This window comes from Vulpes vulpes, chromosome 3 (assembly GCF_048418805.1).
Source record: "Vulpes vulpes isolate BD-2025 chromosome 3, VulVul3, whole genome shotgun sequence".
NCBI lineage: Eukaryota > Metazoa > Chordata > Mammalia > Carnivora > Canidae > Vulpes > Vulpes vulpes.
In genome coordinates, this window is record NC_132782.1 from 125,757,488 (window position 1) to 125,785,177 (window position 27,690).

The 27,690-nt window shown below is 36.8% G+C and overlaps 1 protein-coding gene across 1 annotated transcript in view; it reads left to right on the plus strand.

Annotated features, from left to right (window-relative positions):
* PLPPR5 (phospholipid phosphatase related 5) overlaps positions 1-27,690 on the plus strand; it is a gene marked incomplete at its 5' end in the record, with an annotated part of 121,137 nt that overhangs the window by 70,714 nt on the left and 22,733 nt on the right. The window contains 2 exons of the mRNA XM_072751309.1: positions 9,990-10,166; positions 18,402-18,521. Coding sequence (XP_072607410.1) covers positions 9,990-10,166; positions 18,402-18,521 — 297 coding nt within the window. The remainder of the gene's footprint in view (positions 1-9,989; positions 10,167-18,401; positions 18,522-27,690) is intronic.

Below are 27,690 nucleotides of genomic sequence, written 5' to 3' on the forward strand. Positions count from 1 at the left end.
GTACTTTGCTGCTGGCTGCAAACCTATATATATAATGTCAATTCACATATGGCCACGGTGACTACTACGAGACTCTGTGTATGTGTGCATGCCTTGTAGCACACATTTCTTTTCCTCGTTGTGATAGAACATTTATCTTTTTAAGTTATGAGTCTTTTCCTGTTATTTATAATTTAACACAGTCTCTCAAGATGTGAATCCAGTTCTTAATATTTAAAATGTTTCTGATTCTATATGTTATATGGAGATATAAAGTGCACATCCTCCAGAGATCATGTCTGTGAATAATCACATACTCATTAATTATAGTTTCTTCCCTTAACTGAAAAAAAGTCTGAGAGAAAATGTAAATCCTAAGATTTATTTACAAAATCAGTTTGATGGATTAGGCAGAGATATTTGAGATATGCTTTCACCATTTTACCATTGATTTCTCGTCCCTGACATTGAACTTGCATATTTTAATAGCTATTTGGGTTGTATTTTCTTCATTTGCCTTTAAGTTAAACTAAAACTGATCCCTAAATTCATCTAGCAGTCAAATGAGCATTTGTGTAGTATTTAAAGATCTCCAGATCCATCTTTTAACATATTAATTTGAGTTCCTTACTTGCTAGTCGGCAAACTTAAAATCTTAGAAATGACATAATTCTTAAAATTATAGGAATCAAGTATCTTTTGCCTGCATGTAACTCCTCCCCCCATGTATAGCTTCCTTTTCCTTGTATTAAAATCAGAAACAAGACAGCAGCCTATCTTTATCTAAATATTCTCTTACTTTTTATATGGTATTTGGCAAACAAATGTTAAATGGTTAATATGTGTGGTTCTTGATTTTATAGATGACATAGGAAATGTCAAGTAGGAGTGTTTTGTTTTTTTCTAGCTGATAGATGAAGCACCATGCATACAATCTATTTATCAGGAGGTCATACTGGAGAGAAATGGTCTCCATGTTAAATCAGCCACGGCTGCTCTTCAGGGATAAGGTAAATGTGCCAGTGATGAAGGAGCTGTTATTTACAACCAAACCATCAATTGGCCATTGTGCTGGGGGCAGCTGAGTCACTGAGCATATTCGGATCTTAACTGCACGTACCAGCTGGTCCTGAACACTGAGGGTGTTGTTACTCACATCACATTTGTGACTCCCTACTGTTGCCCATTCAAGGACATCAACTACATGATAAATTTGGTGTTCATGATTATGTAATCTTTTGTTAGGTACCCACTAAGTATATTGTAAGGAAATGGATGACTACTCTTCATTTTTCAACTACAATATGTTTAAGGACCTTTATCCCCATGCCCATTTGCTAGGCAAATTGATTTTATTATTTCTCCCAGTAAATATATAGTTTTAATCTAAATAATATCTTTTGAATCCTTTATGTGGATTCCAGTCACAAAATAAACAAAAATCTTCATGGTGCCAAAACTTGCATTCCTTTTGCAATTTCTGTGCTAAATCCCACAAACTATTATTGTCATTTTCATTTTGCAAATAATATAAAAGTATGACCTAGAGAAGTTAATTTATCTAAAGTCACAGAATTATCCAAAGGTAGATTGATGTTTTAACCCAGAATATTAAATTCATAATGTTGAGTTTTACCTCCTGGTTTACGCTAACTAAATATGGAATCTCTCAAGTTCCTAAAGGGTATCAGTAAAATACAAAACAGATGATTAACTTTGATGAAGTCAAATATTTAAAAGTAGATGTTATGATAATTAGAATCTGAAAAAAATAGGATAACTGTGACTCTGAAAATTCAAACAATATCCAAATATCACTAAATCACATTATGTGTTATTTAAACTGTAATATATGAATAGATATAAAAGATAAATATAGGTAAAAAGATATAGATAACTATAGTCTGATAAAGCACAGGTGCCCTAAAAAATGGTTTTAAGCTCAGTGTCCAACTCCAACCAATAAAATAATTAAATAACAAAATAGCAATAAATGATGAAATGCATATAATCTTTTTTTTATAATTAACTGATATAATGTTCATTCCCCTTGAATCATGATGTTCTTATTTAGGTCAGCATTCTCCAATAGATTATTTAGATTATTCAGTAGGAATATATAATGAACCATATATATGATATTTAATTTTTTTAGTAATCACATTAAGAGTTTTTTTTAAAGTGAGATTAATTTTAAAATATACTTTAAACTGAGTACATCTGAAATATTACTATTTTGACATGTATCAACATAAAAATCATTAATGAGATATTTTGCATTCCTTTTTTGGCAAAGTTTTTTAAATCCAGTGTGTATTTATTTGACACTTGCAGTACACTTCAGCTCAGATACTAAATTTTCACTTGAAATACTTTATCTGTATGTAGATTTCATAAAATTTACAGTGTAAAACCTAGATCCATATACCCAATTTTTTCTAAATATATTTAAAATATTTCTAATAATTAAATCACATTCTAATTTCAAAATTTAAATGAGCTCAATTTAACTAAAATCTAAAATTGTCCCTTGATTCCATTAGCTACGTTTCAAATGCTCTCTTGCTACACTAGCTAGTGGCTACCATATTAGACAACATAGCTCTAGGATTTCTCATCTTTTATTCAGTGCCTTAGAGAAGAATGGGCCATAAGAGAAAGGCTGACATCTCCTCATCCCTCTTCCCTCGATTCCTGGCAACCACCACTCTATTCTTTGCTCCTATGAGTTTGACTATTTTAGATTCCATGTAGAGAGGTCATGCAGTATTTGTGTATCTGCACCCAGATATTTCACTTAGCATAATGTCTTTCAGGCTTATCCCCCAAATGGTAGCATTTTCTTTTCTTTTTTTTTTAAGGCAGAGTATATTCCATTGTATATGTAGTATATGTACCACACGGAGATTTAATGTTCAGCAATGTGATTATAGTTAATACGTATTGTATACTTAAAATTTGTTAAGAGGGCAGGCAGGTCCTAAATGTTCTCACTACATACATGCACACAAAATGGTAACTCTGTAAGATAATGGATACATTAATTAGTTTAATTGTGGTTATTTGATAATGTATATATATATCAAAAATCAAGTTATATATATTAAGTATATATATTTTTTGTTTGCAAGTTATACCTCAGTAAATCTGGGGGATATAGGAAAGAGATGAGCCAATATCAGTCAAAATGGAAGATATTATTTAGTTTTAATAATCAAATCTTTGGACTCCTAGGTGGCTCAGCAGTTCAGCGGCTGCCTTTGGCTCAGGGCCTGATCCCAGAGTCCCAGGATCGAGTCCCACGTCAGGCTCCCTGCATGGAGCCTGATTTTCCTTCTGCCTGTGTCTCTGCCTCTCTCTGTGTATGTCTCTCATGAATAAATAAATTTTTAAAAAATCTTAAAAATAATCAAATCTTTGTCAGAAGAGAACAGGAATTTCTAAATTCCCAAACTACCTTTACATACCAAAAGCAAAATTTGAAGTTCTGAGTATCATGAGCCAGTAATAGAGAGAACACTGGATATCATATGAGAGGAGGTACCATCAACTTAGGAGAAGAGAAGGTGCATTTCTGGGCCTAGAAAGTGACAAGATTGGAAGAGAGCAAAGGGCAGGATGGCAGATGTGGTGATCATTTTGAGGGAGTGCCCTTGGGTTAGAAACTCTGAGAAGGAAATTGGTCACCAGATAATAGAAAATCTAGAAAAGTTGAAAACAGAAAACAGAGGGGCTTATTCCTTGTTTCTGGCTTGAAACAGGAAGAACTTAACTTAATTGCACCCCTAGAGCAGTAGGGCAGGCAGCAGAAAGATGTATGACGCACACCAGAGCTCGGGATGACAGCAGCCCACCTGGGGCTAGAAGGAAGATGTGCTGGAGATTCAGAGGATTTTTATAGCATGTGAGCCTAGATGGAACAAGTCAGCATGGGTTCACAAGGACTTTAGCAGTGATTGTCAGTAGAGCACTCAGTGGAGACCAAGAAAGAGAAGCACGGGGCAGTGGAAACCAGCAGAGATGAAGAGGCCATTCTGTAGGACAGCCCTGTGGCTGCTCTGAAGTTGCCGCCCCACTTGGGCCGCGTAGTCTTGCAGACCTCCAGCTGGACCCCAGTACCATTTTTGCCAGAAAGCAAAGAATGGAAAACTGAGAACAACTGAGGGTTTATTAAACATTCCTCCCTCCCCTGTTCCATCTCTATTCAGTCTTGGATGGATGCTCATGATGAAGTTTAGATCATTATGGAAAATAAAGTAGCTGCATGCTTTATATGACCTAGATTGCGGTATATAAAATTTATGGCTTCAATATACTACTGTTTATTGCATTCCCCCATCACAGCCCTGAAAGGTCTGAATTATGTGAACACAAATCTGTCTGGCACAAAGTCTATGATCTTCCCTCTACTACATTACCTCCCATCACCATTCTGTTACATACCCTATCAGATATCTTATTGTTGTTTGGCGAATTTATGAATGTGGATAAGTATGGATACAACAGTAAGACTTTCAGGACATAGCGTGTCTAGCTTAATAAATGAACCTAAAATACGGTGCTCAGTGTCTCCATACCAACTTGCAAATAAATCTCTAGTGGAGTGCCATAAGGTTCTGTCTTTGATGCTGTCTTGTTAGTGGTGATCTATATAGAGCTAACGAGAAGCTCAGAGAAAGAACTAATATGATAAATGTCATCACAAAAGTTCAGAATGAGGGGATCCCTGGGTGGCTCAGCGGTTTGGTGCCTGCCTTTGGCCCAGGGTGCGATCCTGGAGTCCTGGGATCGAGTCCCACTTCGGGCTCCCTGCATGGAGCCTACTTCTCCCTCCTGCTGTGTCTCTGCCTTTCTCTCTCTCTCTATCATAAATAAATAAATAAATATTTTTTAAAAAGTTCAGAATGGTCCTGATAGGGTGAAATATTTTGAGAACAAGAAATTGGATTTTTTTTAATAATCCCAGGAGTCCAAAATAGGGGAACCTGCTAGAGCATCAGCCCATGAAAGAAATCACAAACACCCTGACCAGTAGTGCTATGTAGGTACTAAAAAATAAAACCCCCAAAACAGATTCCTTTTTTAGATTGTATTATTCAAAATAGTCAAAACATGGAAATCGGTTTAAAGATGATCCAATCCTAACCTAATTACAAAAGACAGATTCATGAGTAGGAAGACTCATGCATGGTCTTTTGGATTGGGTACAATCCAAAAAAAGTTATAATTGTACTCTGGGCTGGTCAGAGGATGTGTGCACTGGCGGGCTTAATATTGGACTCTACATTCTGAGAGGAGGACTAGAGTATGTCAGAAGCACTAGAGTGTCATGTTGCTGAGGAATCTGGCCACTGAGTTGCTTCTATCCTGATGGGTGGAATTTAGGTCAGTTCACCTATAGGAGGGAGGGGGCAAAGAATAAGAGTAGGTGGCAACCACTTACAAATAAACAATTAGTGGCTGTCTTTAGAAAGATAACTTGGAAGAAAGAAAAAACTGCAAAATAGCATAAGGGAAAGGTGAAAGAAGCATAAAAACAAGAGAAGGAACCAATTTATCCACATGCTGTGCCACGATGCCACCATTAACTTAACGATCCCAACTCACCAGGCACCACCTTCACAATCAGGCAGTGCAGTAGGTCCTGGGCTTGCTGTGTTCTTCAGCCTGGCCCTGACTTAACCCCTGCAGGTACTAGGCATTCACCATGGGCCATGCTTATAACTTGTCTACATGAGTGGCAGAGCTAGGAATTAAACTAGATCTTATTGGCTGCAAAGTGGATGAGCTAATCACTAGGCTACAGTTATCTCTTCCTTTGGACCAGTTTTACAAATCCCAGTACATTTCATTATTCACACACTGAGCAGATATTGATTGACTGTAGTAGTTCTCTTTTGACACCATGACAGATTATCACAAACTTAGTGACTTAAAATAACCCAAATTTATTATCTTGCAGTTCTGCTATTCTGAAATTCAGCATGGGTTTCACAGGGATAAAATCAAGGGTTGAGGGGCACCTCAGTCGGTTAAGCAGCTGCCTTCAGCTTGGGTCGTGATCCCGGAGTCCTGGGATCGAGCCCCGCATGGGCTCCCTGCTCCATGGGGAGCCTGCTGCTTTCCCTCTGCCTGCCCTACCACCGCCTGCTTATGCATGCATGCACGCGTGCTCTCTCTCTGTCAAATAAATAAACAAAATCTTAAAAATTAAAAAAAAAAGTCAAAGGTTGAGCCCAATCGCACTCCTTCTGGAGTCTCTAGGGAGAGAATTCATTCTTTGATTTTTCTCAATTTCTAGGGTCTGTCTGAATTCCTTGGCTTGTGGCTCCCTTCCTCTGTTTCATAGGATGAGAATGTGGGCATCTTTAGGGTGTTGTATTCTTCCTATCATAGGTGCCTGGCCTGTACTGGGTCTTGCTCCAGGCAATATGAGATAGACAAGGAGGAGAAAGACAATAGTAAGTAAACAAAATACATATGCCAGAAAATTTGTGTGGCAAAAGCAAAAACCAATATAATCATCTCAGTAGCTGCAGGAAGAGCATTTGACAAAATTCAATAGTCATTCCTCCGCCCCTTCCTCTTTGCTGGGAACTCGCATACTCATCTTTCTGGATCTCACCTTAGATGTCTCCTCTTGAAGAAACAGTTTCAGGTGTATAGTAAGTGCTTAACAAACACAAATGTTTGTCTGTTTTTATTTTTATTTACTTATATAATAGTACTTTAAAATCATATGGTGCTTTCTCAAGTTACCCAACAGATGGATGTTTATTATCACAAGTGAGTCAATTCACATTTCTGGATAACATGGGCATTGTGATTACATTTTAGTAAAAGCAAACAAGTAAGCAAAAACTCTTTATGTATGTGTCAGTTGTTGTATATATTTGTATAAGTGAGGAGGAAAGTGTAGAAGAATATATGCCAGACTGTTAGCAGACAACAAATGATCAGCTTTGGATTCTGCATCTTTATGCTGATAAATACTCATGGAATGGATGAACAAAGACTGCTAATAATAAGAGGTTAAATAATGAGAGGGTCTGTAAGGTAGTGAGCATCCAGTGACCCTTGAGGACTGAGTGGGTATCATTTTGTTCAAACCATACCCTCTTCTGTTTGTTTTATTTTAGCTACATTTTGACATCTGGTTAACCTAGATGGTTTTATAAGTGAATTAAAAACCAAGAGAGCATAAATAATCAATTTCTGTACTGCATCCAACTTGCTTAATAGATTCTTATGCCATAATTTCCTCTTCTGCAAATTAGGAATAATAGACTTTCTACAAGGATAACACAATTAGACTGGTTAAAAGGCACTTATATTCATAAAGTACCAAAGAGTTGTCGAATATAAGTGAAAACTCTCTAATTTTTCTTTTGTGACATTCATGCCAACTGATCATGCTCCAGAAAAATCCGTGTATTATAATGCACTGCTATGATCCACCTTAAAGTTAAATGTATTTGTACAAATGTCACCCTTTTTCCATAACCCTTAAAATTCAATCTTCTTTTCTGGGTCTGGCTAGTAAGTGGGGATCTGGTGGAGGAAAAGCCAAATTCCAGGCTATGTTTCATGAGTTGTCTTTGTGGACAGACTATATCTTTAGACTCCTTACAACCAATGCTTGAGTCATTAGAGCAAGTAGCGCAAACATTCAAAAAGAAACTTCACAGTCATCACCAAAGCTAATAGATCACTCTAAGCCTACATAACTTGGACAGGTATCTGAGATGGTCTTTGAGGATGAGGGGGAAGACAGTGCTTTCCAAAACCAGATAGATTCTGTAGTAGGTTTTCCACATAGGCCATACTCACATTACTTCTTATTTCCCTCTAACAGCAGAGTTGAGATATAGCCTCACTCTAGGATACTACAGTAACCTTCTTTTTCCTCTCTTTGATTTCAACTCTCTTGTATGTCCATTGGCCATTTCCTCCATGCAAGAAATCAGTAAAGAAATAAGAAAGAGTAAGAGGTGCTTTACTTCTCATTTGCACCTCTCCATTCTCAGCAGTGCCACCCCCAATAGCCAAATTGTATTTTCTTCATAAGCTTTATCTTGATTCAATTTTTTCATCAATAAAATGAAAGTATGATGAGATCTGACTTCTATGGATATTTTGAGAATTTAATAAGATAATCTAAGGTACTTAGAACATTGCCTTGAACAGCGATCACTCATTAAATCATAGCTATAATGAATATTAGCAATATTAATACTATTCAATTATCATTCCACATTTATTTTTGTCTTAATAAGGACAGAATATGTTTAGAGTCCTGGACAGATGTGAAGAAATACAAAAGTAAAAAAAAAATTAATTGACGTTATAGCTGTGTTAAAGGAAATCTCACCAGCAGCCCAAATTTCACTCCCTATTCATGTGCACTAGTCAAATAAAGAATTACTCCATTAGATGCATCACTGGCAACCTGAAGTGGTGTGATATCCCAGCCTTGTTATTCGTGTGGGCAGAGCTCTTTAACACATTCTCTCAGAAAGGCAGAAACATCATTTTCTCTCTCTCGTCTCTTCTTGTTTCCCCCTCATGTATACTTATCCTTCGTCACTGAAATTATTCAGCTCTTCCATGCACGGGCTTAGAATACACAGACTCAGCTCCAAAGATCACAAGCCCAAGATGAAACAATTCAACTTTTTTTTTTTTCCTCTAGAATATTGGGACCTGAGAGAGATGGCAAAGGGCTAGAACTTGGATAGATAGAAGCCTTGTATCACATGGGCTGTTTAAATATTCATGCAGCCTCTTCTGGCAGCTAACAGGGCTGCAAACTTTGCCCAGGAAAAAAAAAAGGGGGGAAGATAATTACTGAATTTCATCACATTCTGAAATGGCTGCTGTGAAGGAAAACCTTAAGTGCTGATTTTTGGTTTAATCTCTTAGGGAAATATATTTTTTAATTATTCAATGCAGGACAATAGGCAAGTGATTAAATGTATGTCTAAGTTTTTTTCTGAGTATGTCATCAGTGTTAGGTACCCACTGACATTAATACCATAAAAACGTATTGTACTGTCAAAGCCATTTCCTTTATAATTACTTTACTAATGACTTGAAATATTAACTGACACACTCCCCTTGCAGTCAACAGCTTTGCTTATGTAGTAATACAAGGTTTAAATCATCGGCAACTGAGCGATAGAATAAATCAGAGTGGAAGAAAGACCAAATAAATTATTCTTGAGTGTGATGCCTCTAAACATGAGGACATTTCATTTAGTGCAATCAATTGGCACTATAAGTTCTTCATTAGCATATGTGAAAACACCAGCAATGTAGGTATCTATTCATTGTCTTGTTTGTTTTAAGGAGACATTTACCCTAAATGTAATTAAGTTTTTTTTGTTGTCCTAATTCTGGCTGATAGATAAAATTTAATAAAAACAAAGTAGCTTTCACAATATCTGATAACAACATGAAAGCAAACCTTGTCACCGCAGTGAACCCCAAATTCCTTTTTCAAAGTACTTTCTATTTAGTGAAAATCAACTATATCTTATTTTTTATAGCTACAGTCATACATTCTAACCTATCAATTATACGTCCTTCCAATGTGGCATACAAAAGTGTAAGCATTAAAAACATTCCTTCATCAGTTTGTCCCTTCTAACAGTAGTGATCTAAGATGTCAATTCAGAAAAAACAATAAGTACATTAATAGTTAAATGTTAATAGTTTCACTAGTTAAAAAAAATCACTTGGAATGTCAGTATTCAGTGTTTCTAGGTAATTCATATTACAGAAGAATTGGCCATTAGTAAATATGAGGTAAGTAAAATTAAATAATTACCATTCTTAAATTCCACTTACAAGAAAGTTACTTCAAAAAATTCATAACTAGGACTAATTATTTGAACTCTGTATGCATAGCTATGTCTATAAATATATATGTGTACATATATGCAAATATATTGGATATATATTAAGAAAATACCTTCATGAAATGTTATGTTTTTCATTTAATGTTTCAGATGTACATTACCAACACAATCAAAGCCAAAGGAACAAGACTTGCTAAACCCGTTTTATGTTTGGGCTTAATGTGCTTGGCCTTTCTTACTGGACTCAACAGAGTAGCAGAATACCGAAATCATTGGTCAGATGTGATAGCAGGCTTTCTGGTTGGAATATCTATAGCAGTGTTTCTGGTAAGTACAAACTTATTTGGATTTCACTGTATTTTTAATTAACGTCCATAATCACCTACAAGAAAAAAAAAAAGGGTGACTCACATGCAGGTGTCTCTGCATGTGGTGTATCAAATGATAAGATGTATATTTTAAGTCATTCATTTCTTCCTCCTTCCTCATTTGTTCTGCCTAAAGTCAAATTTGGGGAGGAAAATATATAAACTCTACACTTAAAGGCGAACCAAATATTTTCGTATTAAATGGAACAGAGCTAAAAACACTCAGTCCTTCTTGGATAGTTTTTAAGAATGGGTTGCTTGGATATTTTGAGAATTTCCTCAGGTCACTTTCCATCCCAGAGTACCTAGAGCATCCCAGAGTACCCCCAAGGCCTCAGCATAGTACTCTCCATGAACTGCCATGTTACAGCGCCTGCTAATAGGTAAACCTCATTTGAGAGATCAGTTGGTTCCCTTCAGCAACTAAAAATGCATGGATGATTTCCAAGATAATACCATCTCACATCAGAATTTGCCAAGTCGTGAAGAGCATCCGTAGTGATTTCTAGTGAAGTAAGCATGCCATCTCTCTTCTTTTTATAAAACCTCCTTGTAGTATTACTACAAAACCAGGTTTTGGTTGTTGGAAAATTTATTTTAGTCTGGCTTTTAAAAAAAATCAATCCATTATGAGTATATAACATTTAACCCAGATGGAAAATGTGTAGGCTATACATCAAAACATATTTTTTGCATTGACACATTATAAAGGGAAAAAACACTTTATTTCCATTTTGATTACATTTAAATTGCTTCTCACGCTTAACTTCCCTTCTTCAGCTCCTTTCCCTAGTTCATAACCAGTAAGCAAAAACTCATATGAACCTTTCCAGCTAATGATTTGTGTGCCAGGCATTTTAAATAGGCTATTTTCTGTAGACCGTCCTATGTTAGAGTGGTGAGTAGGACCTGTCCCTGCCCCAAGTTCTGTGCTGCTTTTCTTCCTAATGTCCCCCCTCTGATTCTCCAGGTGCCTGGGAAACGTAGGCCCATTCTAATCTCTCTCCCAGAGATATTTTATGAACCCAGAAAGCCTGGGGCCCTGACCTGGGCCAGAGCCTTTTCCTTCCTTTCACTCACCACAAATGAAGCAGATTGAAACATTTAAAATAAAACAAAACAAGACAAATATCCTACATAAACCCTAAGTAAAGAACTACCAAAAGTTAAAATGTCAAAGCACTAGTGTCAGATGTAGCTGTCTTTCATCTCCATGGGTCTAGAGCATCTTCACTGGCATCTCATCAGTCTACCTGCTTATCTTCCCATGGCTGTCGCCAACTTTCCTTCACTTCCAGTGAACATCTTGACACCTTGAAAGACCAAATCCAAAACCCTAGTATCTTCCTTGTCACTTCCTTATCTGAAAACCATGTGGTGAATGGGTTGGATTCTGGATCCCTCCTGGGCTCAAGCCTCTCTGACTGTACATATTCAAAACATTCCACAGCAGCCCTTCAGACATTCCCACACACCTGGTAAATGACCTTAATCAAAGGTCACATGAAAATAATGCTTTAACTGTAATAACTAAAACAGACATTTGTGCATTCATGCACAGTCGTTTCTGAGCATGAGTGCCTACAGGTGCCAGGCACTGTGCCAAGAGCTGGGGATGCAAGGAGGCTCAGATGAACATGATGTCTCTCCTGTGAGAGTTACGGTCTGGTTCACGGGTCAGACACTAATAGGGGTTATTCCCTCAAATATTCCCTTACTCCCTTCCTTAAAACATAAACATTTAGTGAAGCCCTGTTATGATCCAGCCACTGTGCTTAGTGCTGGGGATAAATACATGAAAAAGATAGAGTCCATCTACTTGAATAGATCACAAAATAGACACAAAGAGTTTTACAAACTCTAAAATGTAATGATATTAGTTCCTAAACTAAAGAGATTTCTGTTGGGATTAGGGACAGTCTGAAAGAGGTTGGGATACATAAACTTGAAATGTTTGCAAAGCAGGGAGGTCAAAGCTGGGGCATAAGGAATGAGGGGCAAGGAGCACAGTGCTCAGAAGCAACATAAAATGCTTCGTAAGAGGGACACCTGGGTGGTTCAGTGGTTGAGCGTCTGCCTTTGGCTCAGGTTGTGATCCCAGGGTACTGGGATCGAGTCCCGCATCAGGCTCCCTGCAGGGAGCCTGCTTCTCCCTCTGCCTATGTCTCTGCCTCTTTTTGTCTCTCTCCTGAATACATAAATAAAGTCTTAAAAAAATGCTTCATAAGATAGGCCTTTATGGTGCCCTCAGTATATTATAGGCCTGGGCACAGCATTCACACGAGGGGAAGTGACATCTTGGAAGTGGTACCAGTCATCCAACGTGAGTGACAAGAGTGGGAAATAAAAAAAATACAGGGGTATTTATTCTGTATGGCCTTGTAGGTTAGAATAATCTGGGCTTTTTTCTTTTGAATGTGGATGATCTGAGAGCCACTGTCAGAGTTCAAGTGAGTTAAAGCTGGTTGAATCTCAGCTTCTTTATTCACTCAGTTTGTGCCATTGCCAATTTACCTTTCCGAGCCTCAGGTTCTTCCTCTTTAAATGAGGCTAATGACAGCCTCCTTAAAGCTTATAAGGACATAAAAGTTGAAACGGGATGGTGTATGTTCAACAAATGGCCACATGAATGACTGAAATAAGTTCCATAATTGATAGTTTGCTTCCTTTCAGCCCCTTCTCTCCGATACAGTTTGCATTTTGAAACTAGTTTTGCTAGAAAAGTAAAACTCCAGGTGAGGGTAGGGGAGGCAAGTTGTGCGGAAGCAGGGAAATAAGATGGCGCCAATCAGGCCTCCATGGGCACAGAGAGAAGGGAGGCTATATGGGAGGTTTGTGAAACAGAAGGTTTGGAGCTTGATGGCACACTGGGGATGATGGAGGTGAATGAGAGGGAGCAATCTGTGATGATTCCCGGGCTTCTCATTTGGGCAAATAGAATATTTATTCTGAGCAGCGACTACAGCTCTGGCTTGCAACATCCTGGGGTGTCTCCAGTTATCTTGCAGTGTGTGCAGAACTCTGAAATAGTTCCAGAATAAAATGAGCACTAACCTACTCCAAGACTCTATGTCTTGGTTAAAGGCATCCACATCCCCCAGTCACCCGGGCCCAATGTCTAGTGTCTGCCTTTGACTCATTCTTCTCGACTCACCCGGTGAGTCATCTGGTCCCAGTTTATTTCCACTACAAAATGTCTCCTCCACATTTTATGTCTTGGCCATTCTGACCAAAGTGTATACTGTGAGACTATACTCGATTTTCAAGATTAGTGCTTCTTCCCTGTCTTCTATCTCTAGGTTCCTAACTGGCTCCTCATCTCAGACTCTCCAAATACCTCCCGTTCTGCCTCTCTTCTTTAGAACATAAGCTGTTGCTAATAACAAGACAAAACAAAACAAAACAAACCTCATTCCTGCTGCATTAAACTCAGATATGTCCCACTGGGCTTCTGGGATCATCAGTAATCTGGCTGCACTCTTCACAGCCCAGTTTTTTTTTTTCCCCTCCTTGCAGTGAAATCCTGTATTATGTATCCACTCAGCTTCCTTTGCCTTGCAGACAGGTTCTGTGTCGCCTTTATGTTTGACCCAGTGAGAATGCCAGTTCCTCCATATTTTTTTTTACAGAGCAAAACAGGGGTCTGGGAGTCATGTGAACCTAGGTTTGAATCCTGCTTTTGCCATATGGTGCATATGTGACCTTGAACAGGTCACTTGGCTCCTCATTTTTTTTTACATAGAATTGTATTTAAAATGGCTTTCCCTCTCCAAGGAATCCTTTCCTCCTTTCCTGTTCACTTTTATCCATAGCATATTTCAATTTTTAATATGCCACATATAATAGTTTTGTTTTTGTTTTTGTTTTGTTCTTGCTGTCAAACCCACTAGAATGTAAGCTGCGCGTGGAGAAGGCGCTTATTTGTTTTCCTCACTGTGTATTCCCAGTACACAGTACAGGGTCTGGTAGATAGGGGGTTCTCAGGAAATATTTGATGCATGAATGAATGAATGGAGGAACTATGTTATTCCCAAAGCTCTTTTGAGGGTTAAATGAAATCTCATACACTGCAGGTACAGTTGAGTGTGGGGTGCAGAGAAGGCTCTGAAGATCATGGTCCTCACCTTTGATGACTATTCAGATCCTTTTTGCACTTGAGATTGTTCTCAGACAAGTCCTAACTTGCCCAGGAAGTGTCCCTGATTACCTGGTTCTCCCATTTTTCTGGAGTTTCCACTGCACTCAAAGTCTGGCCTGTCACATTATACCTGAGGAATTATATCCTGTCTTGTTGATCACTCCCATCCCCTGTGTGTTTTCTTTAGTTAGAGAACCAAATCCCCATGCTTAAGAAAATGCAAAACAAATACTAGGTGAACAATAGTTGTAGATTGGTTAATATTATGTAACAAATACATGCTGAACAAATGTCTGCTTCAAAGTGCTTCCAAAAACGATGCCCAGGGTCAAGTTAGTAGTTCAAGTTTACTGAGCACATCAAGAGCTTGTCATATTATCCTGTGTAATGTAATAATAATGGTAAGAGTTATTTGAGTTATCTTTACTAGATTAACTCAATTAATCCTCACAACAGCACAGTGAGATACAGTTATTGTCCTCATTTTGCAGGTAAAAGAAGCAGGTTTAGTTATATTGAGTGGCTTGCCCAGGCTCACAGAGTGAGTAAATCAAAGAGGCTGGTGTTAAGGCCCAGCCTCTTTACCAGAGCCCATGCACTTAACTCCATGCAAAACACATGTGTTACTTGCTGCAAGGGAAGAGGTAAAATGACCACAAACAGATCTGATTAATAAATCATCACCAAAGGCAAAAGAACACAAAAATACATGTGTAGTGGTAACTTATTAGTGTCAGTTTTGTAGGACAGGATAAGATTATACACATGAAAGCTGCTAATGTAAAAACAGAGTGTTTCAGAGGAATGTCACTTTAAATTATATAGGAACATTGGGAAACTTGAGAATTCTTGGCTGGACACATGCTCATTAGTTAGTCTATTCATTCTCTGTGGTACTGCGAATACAATGATGAGCAAAAGGAAAAAGAAGAAGGAGAAGGAAGAGAAGAAGTAGAAGGAGAAGAAGAAGAAAGAAGAAGAAGAAAACGAGGAAGAGGAAGAGGAAGAGGAAGAGGAAGAAGAGCATTTCTGCTTTCATAGAGCTTATAAGGAAGCCCTCTAAGGAAGAGGTTCACATCAACCAAAGTAGTATGTTTTAGGAAGGAAAATTGAGCAAATTGAATGACTGGTTGAATATAGGAGAATCCTATACTCATCCTTTAGGATAAATCCAAGTTTTCAGCCTTGTGTAATCAGGGGAGAGGGAGTGTGGGGGTTGTTTTCCCGACAGAATCCAGAAAAAAATCAAGTTTTATGGAGGGGGGTCCAAAGATAGGCAGATCTTGGGTTTCACTTTGAACATTTGTTGAATTTTTCATATCTTTGACAACCAAAGGAATGGTTGTCCACTTACCACTTAACTTGGTAAGATATTGCAACCTCTTCTCTTACAAATTGAGAAAATTCAGACCCAGAGGACTAAGAACATACAGACTCAGGATCAAACACCAAGCCTCTTGCTTTCCCCTATGAGGATTTTTCCTTTTTATTTTTTTAAGATTTTATTTATTTATCTGAGAGAGAGAGAGCCATAGGATGAACAGGGAGAAGGGACAAGCAGGACCCCATGTTGGGTGCAGAGCCTGACTCGGGGCTCCATCCCACAACCCTGAGTTCGTGACCTGAGCCAAAATCAAGAACTTGGATGCTTAATGGGCTGAGCCCCCCAGGAGCCCCCCAACCATGACCATTTTTCTAATAGGACATCAGTTCCATACTTGTGAATGTTAGCAGGCAAAACTTGCTAAATATTTGAAAATGGTTCTGAAGAAGATTTGGCAATTTCCTCCCTTATAATTTAAATAATAACAGTAATGAATAATCATTATGCTAATAGATACTATTTAATGAATATCTACTATCTGTTAGGTGTTTAAATAGTGGCATTTGAATTCTCAGCTGCTTCAGTGGTATTGTCCTAACCCTCAATTAAGGCAAAGACATAACTGATACAAGCTTTCAAAGAGTTTACGAAACCTAAATAATATAAAAAAGCAATTATACTAATTTCAAAAGCCCATATTAACTCTAGATGAACTTTTCTTCATCTCATGACTTCCATACATCTATGTACATAGTTATTTCATTTCAATAAATATTACTTCACAAGAATTTGTAGCAATATTTTTCATCTGCCTAATCTTTCATTAATTTATAATATTAATGAGAAGGGAAATATGTGTGTATGTTTCATGAAGTGAGTGTGAAACTGCTTGCTTGTTATGCTGTTATTGGCTAAATTCTTGATTATATTCTTTGTACTCTAAGCAGTGGTCAGTTAACAAACTGCAACCAATTCAACCCGCTGTGTTTTTTTTTTTTAAGTTACAGTGGAACACTGACATGCCCATTCATTTATGAATTGCCTATGACTGTTTTCACATCAAAAGCAGAGTTGAATAGCTGCTGCAGAGATTGTATGCCAGCAGAGCCAAAAATATGTACTATTGTGCCCCTCCCTTATAGCCAAAATTTACTGACCTTTTCTATAGGGCAGTCTTTTGCCCTATAGTCTTTTGTAGGGTCATCATTTGATACTAGGTTTATCTAGTTCCCATCTCCAAGCCTGTACCATCCCTTACTTTAAAGATCTTAATGGCACTGATAAAGTTGATGTATCAAATTAGTAGGCTTTGATCTGTGCTTCTGATCTGTAATTATTCATGGAAATGGAAGTATAATAAGTATTCCACAACTAGGGAGATGTTTTTTTCAAATAAAGTTTCATAGTGTGTGTTATTATTTTGTAGATTTATTAATTTTATTTAAAAACTGGAGAATAATCAAGATCTAATTGGCCTTTGAAAATACTCAGTAATGAGGCCTACTAAAGAAAAGGCTTTCCAGTGGAGCATTTGTGAAAATATACAATGTAAATGTGTAATTATATATTAAGCATTTATCCTTTTTAAAAATGAATGTTAGGTTATAACTGCAAGTAAGTTCTGGGTTTTGGCTTGGTAATAGACTATAAACCCAGCAAAAGAAGGCTCAAGAATATCTTATCCAGGGCAGCCCAGGTGGCTCAGCGGTTTAGCGCCACCTTCAGCCCAGAGCCTGATCCTGGAGACCCAGGATGGAGTCCCACGTCGCGCTCCCTGCATGAAGCCTGCTTCTCCCTCTGCCTGTGTCTCTGTCTCCCTCTCTCTCAATCTGTGTCTCTCATGAATAAATAAAAAATCTTTTAAAAAAAAGAATATCTCATCCACTGCTTAATATAAGTAAATATAGCAAGTAATTTTCCTGTGTTAATTTACTATTCCTTACAGTATGATTCACCTGCATCAGAAGCTTCTAGAATGTATTTCAAAAAGTGGCAACTCCTAGCCCCCATCCATCATCTACAAAATCAGAATCTTCAGGGAAGGGTTTAGGAATGTGCATTTTTAACAGTGCTGGGCCTTTATTATTATGTAACCCGAAGTATGAGAACCTCTGGCTTAGTTCAAATACTGTCGCCTATGGGAATATAATCAATTGAAACAAGGGTCAATTTCCTTTATGTAAAAGGTCTTCTATTTCACTGGTAGCCCCAGTAAGCTATTGTTTAAATGCCAAGTATACATGGGATACAATAATAGACAATAAACTAGGTTAATTAAAGGGATGCTACTAAATTAGAAAGTGCCAATTGTAGAAGGTTTATTATGAATGTAATGATCTTGAAGCAATGGGAAATAATTAGCATTTAAATTAAGTTGTAGGTTAGCCACATTAGGGAAAGGTTAGCTTGCTATGAATTTTTATAAGGCTATGATGTTATTTATAGATTGATTTGAGCATTGACTATAATCTAATTTAATGAAAAATTTGGAATAATGAAATTGTCATTATTAACTGAGCTACACATTATTCAATAAATTTTCTTGAACACATTTGCATTGGAATAACTATTAAAATTTATACAAGATAAATATGGATGTAAAGTTACATATGTAATACTTAAGTAATTTTAATACTTTAGTACTATGATTCAATTTATTAAGCTACTTAAAAAGGTCATAGTCACAGGGAGTGTGGCTTTGCTTCAACCGCATTTTTTTCCTGAAATTTTAGGTTGTGTGTGTGGTAAATAATTTCAAAGGAAGACAACCAGAAAATGAACATATACACATGGATAATCTGGCACAGATGCCAATGATCAGCATTCCTCGAGTAGAAAGTCCTTTGGAAAAGGTAACATCTGTACAGGTGATTCATGATTTAAATTCTTAAATGTGATTGTTATCTAGAGCAAATGAATAATCATTTCTGAGAGTTCCTGCACAGTCATTTTTTATTTACTGAAGCAAATTTAGACTCTAATGTGGTATTTAGCAAGAATTTAGTCACTGAAGACATCATCTTAGAAAAATGCATATTGCATCGAAAATAATTCTTTGAATACCTAATGCTAAAGGCTGAGTATCTATACATGGAATATGCTCTGTGCTTTGCCATAACTTTGAGATAAGGAACATTGTGCAATGATGGTCTCATGCATGGGTGAAATAATAAGGTTCTATTTGAGAATACATGCATTTTTTTCATTAAATATATTCCATTTTTCCCATGCTCTATTTATGTGAGAAACTGCTTAGTATAATGCCTAGGACATAACAGGGCTCAATAAATGTTGTCAAATCTCATTATATAAAGGTCTGGCAGCAAGAAAACACCAGTCATGCCCTCCTAATCAGGGAGGTCCTAAGGGTCAGGTTGGGCAGAATGGAGCTGGACCAGGTAGCACTTTGAATGGCAAGTCAAGGCTTCATTGGGCATAGCAATGAATAAGAAGCCAAGTATTTAACAAAAACTTTTCTCAAAACTTTGTCTTGAGACATCTGAGAGCTACAGAGGATAGTATTTCTTAAATGATGATGCAGTTATGTAATTGGTTCAATGATTTGTATTTGTAATTGGTTCAATGATTGCTCAGAGGGTTACTAAATGCTTCTCAGCAGCCCTATCCATATCCACATTTTGATCAATATGTTAGATGAAGAGATCAATTACATGCTAATCAGGAGCTTTGATGGATGAATCAGTGAGGGATAATTAATACATTGGTTGAAAGAATAAAAGTTCTTGAGAGATTGGATACAATTAACAACTAGGAATAAAGCAAATGTTTTATATTTGGATTTAAAAAGAAGTTCATGTAGGGTAGGGTACATCTAGGGTAACTGCACAAACAAAAAATGGCTCAGAGGGTATAGTAGGTTACCATTTGGTGTGTGTCAGCAGCGTGTTACGGCTGCCAAGTGTTATATGATCTTAAGTTCCACTTAGGGAACATAATATCCTGAATGAGGGGATTGATGATTTGCTGTGCTCAGAGTAGCATGAACACCATATACTGCCCTTGGTGACATAGTTTTAAGGTGAGCATTGATAAAATAGAGTAGTCGGTACTCAAATATTTGTTAAACGAGTGAATGAATGTGTCCAGGACAGTGAGTGGCCTCAGAGTCACAGATTATGAAAGACTGTTGAAGGAATAAAAAATGACTAGAGAAAAAGAAAACTCATAAAAGAAACAATAACTTTCCATGTATATCTGAAGGACTATTGTATGGCAGAGGAATGCTATTTGTTCTGCTAGTGCCTCAGAGGTCACAATTAGGATGAAAGAAAAGTAAATATAAAAAGATAAAATATCTAGAAAGAACTCTAAAAATGGGATGGCTTCCTTAAGAGCAGTGAAATTTCCTTTTTTAAGGAAATTCCTTTTATTATAAGGATTCAAGAATAATTAAACTATCACTTATCCTTGATTCTGTGGAGGGAATTCAAGCATTACATTGAGGATAGAGGTACTAGATCATCATCATCATCATAAGAAGAAAATATTAATAACTACCATTTAATGAGTATTCAATACGTGTCAAGTACTATGCAGATTGCTTATGTAAATTCTGCAAATACACTTCTATACTCTGAAAGTATAACTTCATTCCTTACAACAATTTTTATAGTAGCAAATGCTGCTAATAGTCCATCTTCCCTTCTTCCTTTTAATAATTGAATTCCCCAATGCAATTTTAGCCACATCCACCACTGCCCAGTCATACATAGTCTGTATCTCCCAGCTACCATTGCAAGTAGGCAATGCAGCTAAGTCTAGACCAATGGGGTATAAGCAGAAGTGGTAAGTGCAACCTCAGATTCATTGCTTGAAGACTCTTGTCTCTGTCTCTCCTCACCCTTCTCATCAAGTAGAAAAAGTATGACTGGAAATAATCTTTAGCTTTTTGAGATAGCCGATCCACTTTGACAGCCTAGTTCCTGGATGAACTCAGGGAGCAGTCCACAGACACACTCTAGATGGTTCTGAAAAAGAAATAAACTTCTTTCTTCTCTGAACCATTGGACTGTTTTCATCTCTTTTTCCACAGTGGCTTAACTAATGCCTGATTACAATAAATGTCCCCATTGTACTAAACTCCTAAATAGTTAAGTAATTTGTGAAAGTCCACATTATTGATAAGGAACAAAGTTCTATAATGTGATATTTCTAGATGCAGGTTTTTTAAAAAACTGAATAATATGTACAAAATTAGATCTTTTTTAACTCAAGAATTAAACATAGCAATAGAATTTAGGAAGAGCTATTAGACATTTTGAAGACAATGGTCAGGGTAACAATTAGTCTTCATTTCATATACCTCTGAAGTTAATTTGAACAATAATCACTGTCTTCTGTTTTAGAACATATTTGTTTAATTAAGGGTTCTTCAGTAGCCCCCTAGCATTGCCAAATATCCTGATATATACCATTATGCCCTTTTATATGTAACATGATCATAAATTCCTGTTGTTGAATTTATGCAAATTTATTTAGTGAGTTTTAAAATATGAAAGCAAAAATATTCTATTAGAATATATAGATTTCAAGATATCAATGTTCATTAACTTCTTTCATTATTTTTTTTTCTATTTACAACAAATTCATGTGCCCTATTTTTACTTCCCACCGAAGTGTGTTGGCACAGACCTTCCTGAGCTCCGACCTTGTTCCCGTTCTTTTCATCCTGTTTCCAGGCAGAACACTGTCTGCAGAGTGCAGGGTCTGTTCTTGCATCACACAGACCACGGGAAGATCAAAAATCCAGCTCCTGGGGACATATCTCAGACTTCCCTGCAGAGCTCTGTTGCTGAGAGGACATGTATTTGGCTCATCAGCCAGAAAGGGAGGAAGGCCATCACTTAAGGGAAGCCCACGATGGCTTTCTCTTTCTTATGTGATAAGGAGTATTTGGAGTAAATATGTTGCTTTTCATCGTACTTCACAATGGGAAACAAATGAATGCAAAACTCTTCCCACTGTTTGATCTTAGTAATTGATAGTTGGAGAGTGACATTAGGTTCATGAAACTGGCTCTCAGAGGAGAGGAAGGGAGTCCAGTATTAAAGTTTGGTCTGCAGACATGCAGTAGTTTGAGCACTATTATGTATTATGCCAAGCTATCATTTTCTGCTTGCCAGTTTTGTGTGGAAAAGGCAAAGGGTTTCTTTTAGAAGTTATGTACTTATATAACCTCCTATGTTCAGAGTACATGTTTGATAAACTGTAAGCTACAGAGTAATTACAGCATGCCAGCGTTCTTTATTTTTATGCCAGCAATTTATCCCTTAATTATAGGGAGTTTGTCATATACTTAATTACCGTAGTTTATGAGGAAAAGTCATGATTTTTCTGAAAGCTAAGTAAATCTGAACATTCATTACATTTGGTTTTATGAAAAGAATTAATCATCTATGGAAACTGGCCCATCATATCTCATTGTCCACTAAATATTTAAGTTGCCAGTAACTTCATTACAGCTGTTTGTAATATCAAATCATAAAAGTCTGTTTATCAGTAGTGAATGATTACATTCGCTATATGTTACATTCCTGTAATGGAACCCAGTACATTATAATGTGGTGTTTCAGCTCACAGGTTCTGGAGGTAGACTGGCTGGGAATTTGGGACAATTTTGACCATGGGCAGCTTATTCGAATACTCTGATTCAGTTTTCTCAATCATAGAATGGCCATCGTGAGAGTTCAGTAAGCTGATACTAAAGTACTTAGAACAGTGTCTAGAATCTGTAAAGCCATTAATCATTGCCAGTTATTATTACCATTTAACAGTTGAAATGGATGGGGTAAATCAAGGTGTGGAAAGTTTTTCAGATATATATTGTAAAGGGGTTTTTATTTTTTGTTTTTTAAAAATTTTATTTATTTATTTATTTATTTATTTATTTATTTATTTATTTATTTATTTGAAAGAGAGAGTGTGTATGTGCCCCTGAACTAGGGAGTGGGGGGAGCAAAGCGGGGGAGGGAGAGGGACAAGCCACAAGCTGACTGCTCGATAAGTGTGGATCCTGGGATCCTGAGATCCTGACCTAAGCCAGAACCAAGAATCAAGGGCTTAACTGCCTGAGCCACCCAGGTGCCCTGTAAAGATTTGTGTGTGTGTGTGTGTGTGTGTGTGTGTGTGTGTGTGTGTATGATTTATGTGTATGATGAAGCCAGCTAAGCAAATTACCACACAAGATAATTTCTTTCTAGTAGGATACAAAAGAGCATGTAGGTGAGAGAGAGAAAGAGAGAGAGAGAGAGAGAGAGAGAGAGAGAGAAAAGAAAAAGAGAGAAACTGGATACCAATTTGAAAGCAATGCTTAAACCTAAATAAGCAATTGAATAGTGGGCCAGATTGGTTTCTTTCCCTTTTTCATTCCCTCCTTTCATTCCTCCTTGCCTCCCTTTCCTCTATCTTTTGTTTTCCCTTTCTTTTTCTTTCTATAATGAATAATTCATGAATAATTGTGTAACAAAAATAGTTACAATTTTTAAAAATTATCCAGTTTTCTTAAGCTAATCTAAGGAAGTTCTGGTTATGATTCCTCGTATTGACCACCAATATGTTCAGATTTACCAAAGTCGCTTGAAAAAACTCCCTCAGAGTAATTTAAATCCCTGTGCTCCTTCCTTATGAGTCATAAGGATTTAAAAGGATCCTTTTAAAACTGTTTGTTTGGTTTATTCTTCTCTGCTGAATTGAGCATGGTGGTGGCTCCCAGGCCTTTATGCTCTCATGGCTAGAGTCCAACCTGTAGCCATCCCCATTCCAGGTCCCATCTGTCCTGAGAACCTGCACACAAGCTTTGTGCAGGTGCCTCTTACTTATAGGAGCCACAAAGTTCCCACCCCACAAAGGCCCCAGGGAACCAGTCTTCTTCATAGGTCATGCCACTGCCTTTCAGACTCATCTTTTTCTGGCTCCTGCCTTCAAGGGCCCATGCATCCTAGACAAAACCTTCAGTGGTGCTGGCCTCAGGATGTCTCCAAATACATGAAGATATTAATTACACTTGGGAGTCCAAGAAACAAAAATCTGATTCTCCTTCTGGGAAGTGGAGATGGAAACATTTACATATTCATTATCTTTAGTTCCTCATATTAGCAAGAGTGAAGTAAGAATTAATATATTAATAGCGGTGTCATGAAGAGTAAAAACTAGATAGGATAAAATTTTAGTCATTTCTTTTAAATAGCATATAAGTTGATCCAGTTTGAAGGGTGTCATGAAAGGATGATTAAAATGTTTCCTTGCCAATAAAAAGTTCAATATTGCAGACTTGGCTAAAATCCTATAGAATCCCAGTAATATACCAAAACTTCAAAGAGTAAAGATAGAGATAGGAGCAATCTTTGAGAGAAGAAGTCTATTCTATTTACAGTACATTTCAGCTCCTTGAACCAACACCATTTTGAAACTGGGTTAGCAAATAGGCAAATACATGACAAAAGAAAGCCTTCAGGCAAGAAGTTTTCCCTCTGATCAAGCTTCTTATTAATATGGGTTCATGGCAAATGAAGGAATTCTTTTCCTCAATTAAACGTGTGCTATAAGATGGAATGGAGAGTTAACCTTCATTCAAAAACAAAAAGCAAAACAGAACAAAACAAACTAGCTCCAATGACTACATCTATCTGGAGTAGCGGTTAGGCTGAGGAGATTAGCAATCTCTCTGATATACTAATAACCTTGGGAATGAAACGATATAGGAACAAAGTAATTTTCCTATAGTCTCAGCTTCTTCTCCCACTTCACTCATCAAATAATCAAAATAATGTTATAAATCTATATTCATCATCTTTCAGCTCAAGATCTAAGGTAAGGATTCCTTGACTATTTATGGAACAATTTGGGGATCTTTGATGAATCTTCTCCCACTCGTTTTAGGAAGACAAACTGAGCTAAATCTATTATGATTCGATAAAAAAATCAGGATAATTATTTAAATACTTTAAAATGAGAAAGACACATCTCAAGAGTTAGAATATTTTTTTGAAACAGAAGATTAACTACAGGAAATTTAATTAAATTTATTATAGGTATTTATTATAGGTAGCATCTTCTTTTCACTGTCAAGGAAATTAAATACATGAAATGAGAGATGAAAGATAGCTGGCACAGTGGTACAACTAGGAAACTAATTAAGAAAACAGGTAACTAAAAGAAAAAAAAAAAAGAATAGAAATAGGTAACTGGGCAGCCTGGGTGGCTCAGTGGTTTAGTGCCTGCCTTCAGCCCAGGGCGTGATCCTGGAGACCTGGGATCAGGTCCCATGTTGGGCTCCCTGCATGGAGCCTGCTTCTCCCTCTGCCTGTGTCTCTGCTTCTCTCTCTCTCTCTCTCATGAATAAACAAATAAAATCTTTAAAAAAAAGAAAACAGGTAACATTATGGCAGGATGGAAACCAGTAGTATAAACCCTAAAGAACAAAATCCACACTGGAGAATGTCATATCTGTTCTATTAAGGACAGGTTTCAGCATATATAGTAAAAGAACAAGAAAATAAAATTGACCTGAGAGAAGATAACAGATACGGAAGACATACTGTCTAATATGAATCATTGTAGATCCAGAAGAAATGAACAAATAGAACTATAGCAATATTGAGAGATAAATATTAAGGAGACTTTTCTTTCAAATAAATACTTTTAGTCTAGAAAAGTTAACTAGATACAAAGTAAAATTAAAATATATACTAAAACATAGATATTTCTCAGTGAAATTTTTGAATTTCAACACTGAAGAAGGAGTCCTATAAATTCTGTGAGAGATGTTGTTGTTGTTCCCACTTATTAACTACCCCCCTTCTGTAGGCAGAATATCCTTCCTGCTCCGGTTATTTTGGATTTGGTCAATAACATGTTAATGAACCTGATTATGCATCACCAATCAGAAATTTGTAGAAACATTAAGAGTTTTTGCCAACTTTATTACTCCTGGACATTTTCCCAGGAAAAGTCCATGTTCCAGATAAGGCTGCTCCCTCCAAAATGGGAATACACGAGAAGCAGAAGAGTACCCAACCAGATGGCTGGAGCAGATCTATAGAACCTGACCACCAACCTGTGGTATGAGGGAGAAATACTTATCTGTTGTTGGAAGCCACTGCACTTTTGAGGTTATAATATAGTATACCTAGTGAAAACTAACACACATACCAGGGCAGAAAAAGTAGGTTATCTACTCTAGACTGACAGGATACTGGCCTCAGACTTCTCTCTCCATAAAGAGAGTAGATGCCAGAATAGAAAGGAGTAATGTCTTTAGAGTTTTCAAAGAAAAAGTTTGTGACATAAGAATTCTATTCCCACCAAAAAGGATATTTAAGTATTAAGATAACCATAAAATATCAGATATGCAAGAATTCAGGAATTATATTATCCTGAAATATTACCAGAAGATGTTTACCAGCTAACTGAACAACACACCAATATCTGGAGCTCTCAAATTGGCAAAGTCATGATATGAATGAATTGGTAGAAAGAATGGAAACCATTTACATAAGGAATTAGTTAGAATTGTCTATGGTAAATATAGTAACAACAAACCAGAAAAAATATAAAATTTATTTAAGGAGAATATATATAAAAAAGAAAATAATATGGGACACCTGGGTAGCTCAGTGGTTGAGCATCTGCCTTTGGCTCAGGTCATGATCCCAGGGCCCTGGGATCAAATCCTACATCAGGCTCCCTGCAGGGAAGCCTGCCTTTCCCTCTGCCTATGGCTGTGCCTCTCTCTCTGTGTCTCTCATGAATAAATAAATAAAATATTTTTTTTAAAATAAAATAATATAATAATGACAAAATGAGACAGACATCCTATATAATACCAACAAAAGTAAAATTATGATGATTTCCAGACTTTATAAAGAAAGGACTCAGTACCACTGTTTTGTTCTTGACATTGCTAACTAGAAAAATATAGGTTGAAGCATTTTTAAAAGTAAAAGTTATCAAACATAATTAAAAACAACCTAAAAAGTCTAATAACAAAGTGTAAAATATCAGCAATACATGTGTCAAAGGTTGATGTCTGTAATGAAACATCCTAGACAGAACATAAAGACTCCTAACTCGGGGAAACGAACTAGGGGTGGTGGAAGGGGGGAGGAGGGCGGGTGTTGGAGGGGAATGGGTGACGGGCACCGAGGTGGACACTTGACGGGATGAGCACTGGGTGTTTTTCTGTATGTTGGTAAATTGAACACCAATAAAAATTAATTAAAAAAAAATGGGCAAAGTTCATAAATATGCAAATTATTAGAGGTCAATGCAAATGAGAAATAAATATATGGAAAGTATTCTCTGCCACCTTTTTCCCCTTTTCACCCTTTTTTCTTTCATGGAGGTATAATTGATGTATAACACTATAGTAAATTCAAGTGTATAATACAATGATGTGATATTTTTATATATATATATATATCCCAAAATGATCACCACAATGAGTTAACATCCATCATCATATAGTTACAATTTTTTTCTTATACTGAAGACATTATTTATAGTCACCATACTGTATATTATGCCCCCATGACTTATTTTATAACTAGAAGTTTGCATCTTTTGACTCCCTTCACCCATTTTGCCCATCCACACCACCTCTTGCCTTTCACAATTACTGATATGTTCTGTGTCTATGAGTTTTGATTTTTCAGATTCCATGTATAAGTGAGATAATACGGTATTTGTCTTTCTTTGTATAACTTATATTACTTAACATAATGTCCTCAAGGTCCATCCATATTGTTGCAAATGGCAAGATTTCTTTTTTGATAGTTAAATAATAGTCTTTTGTGTATATATTTACCACATCTCTTTTATCCATTCATTCATCAATGGACATTTAGATTGTTTCCATATCTTTGTAAATAATGCTGCAGTGAACATGAGAGTGCATATATCTTTTCAAACTAGTGTTTTCATTTCCCTTCAGATAAATGCCCAGAGGTGGAATTGCTAGATCACATGGTAGTTCAATTTTTACTTTTTTTAGGAAACCTCATA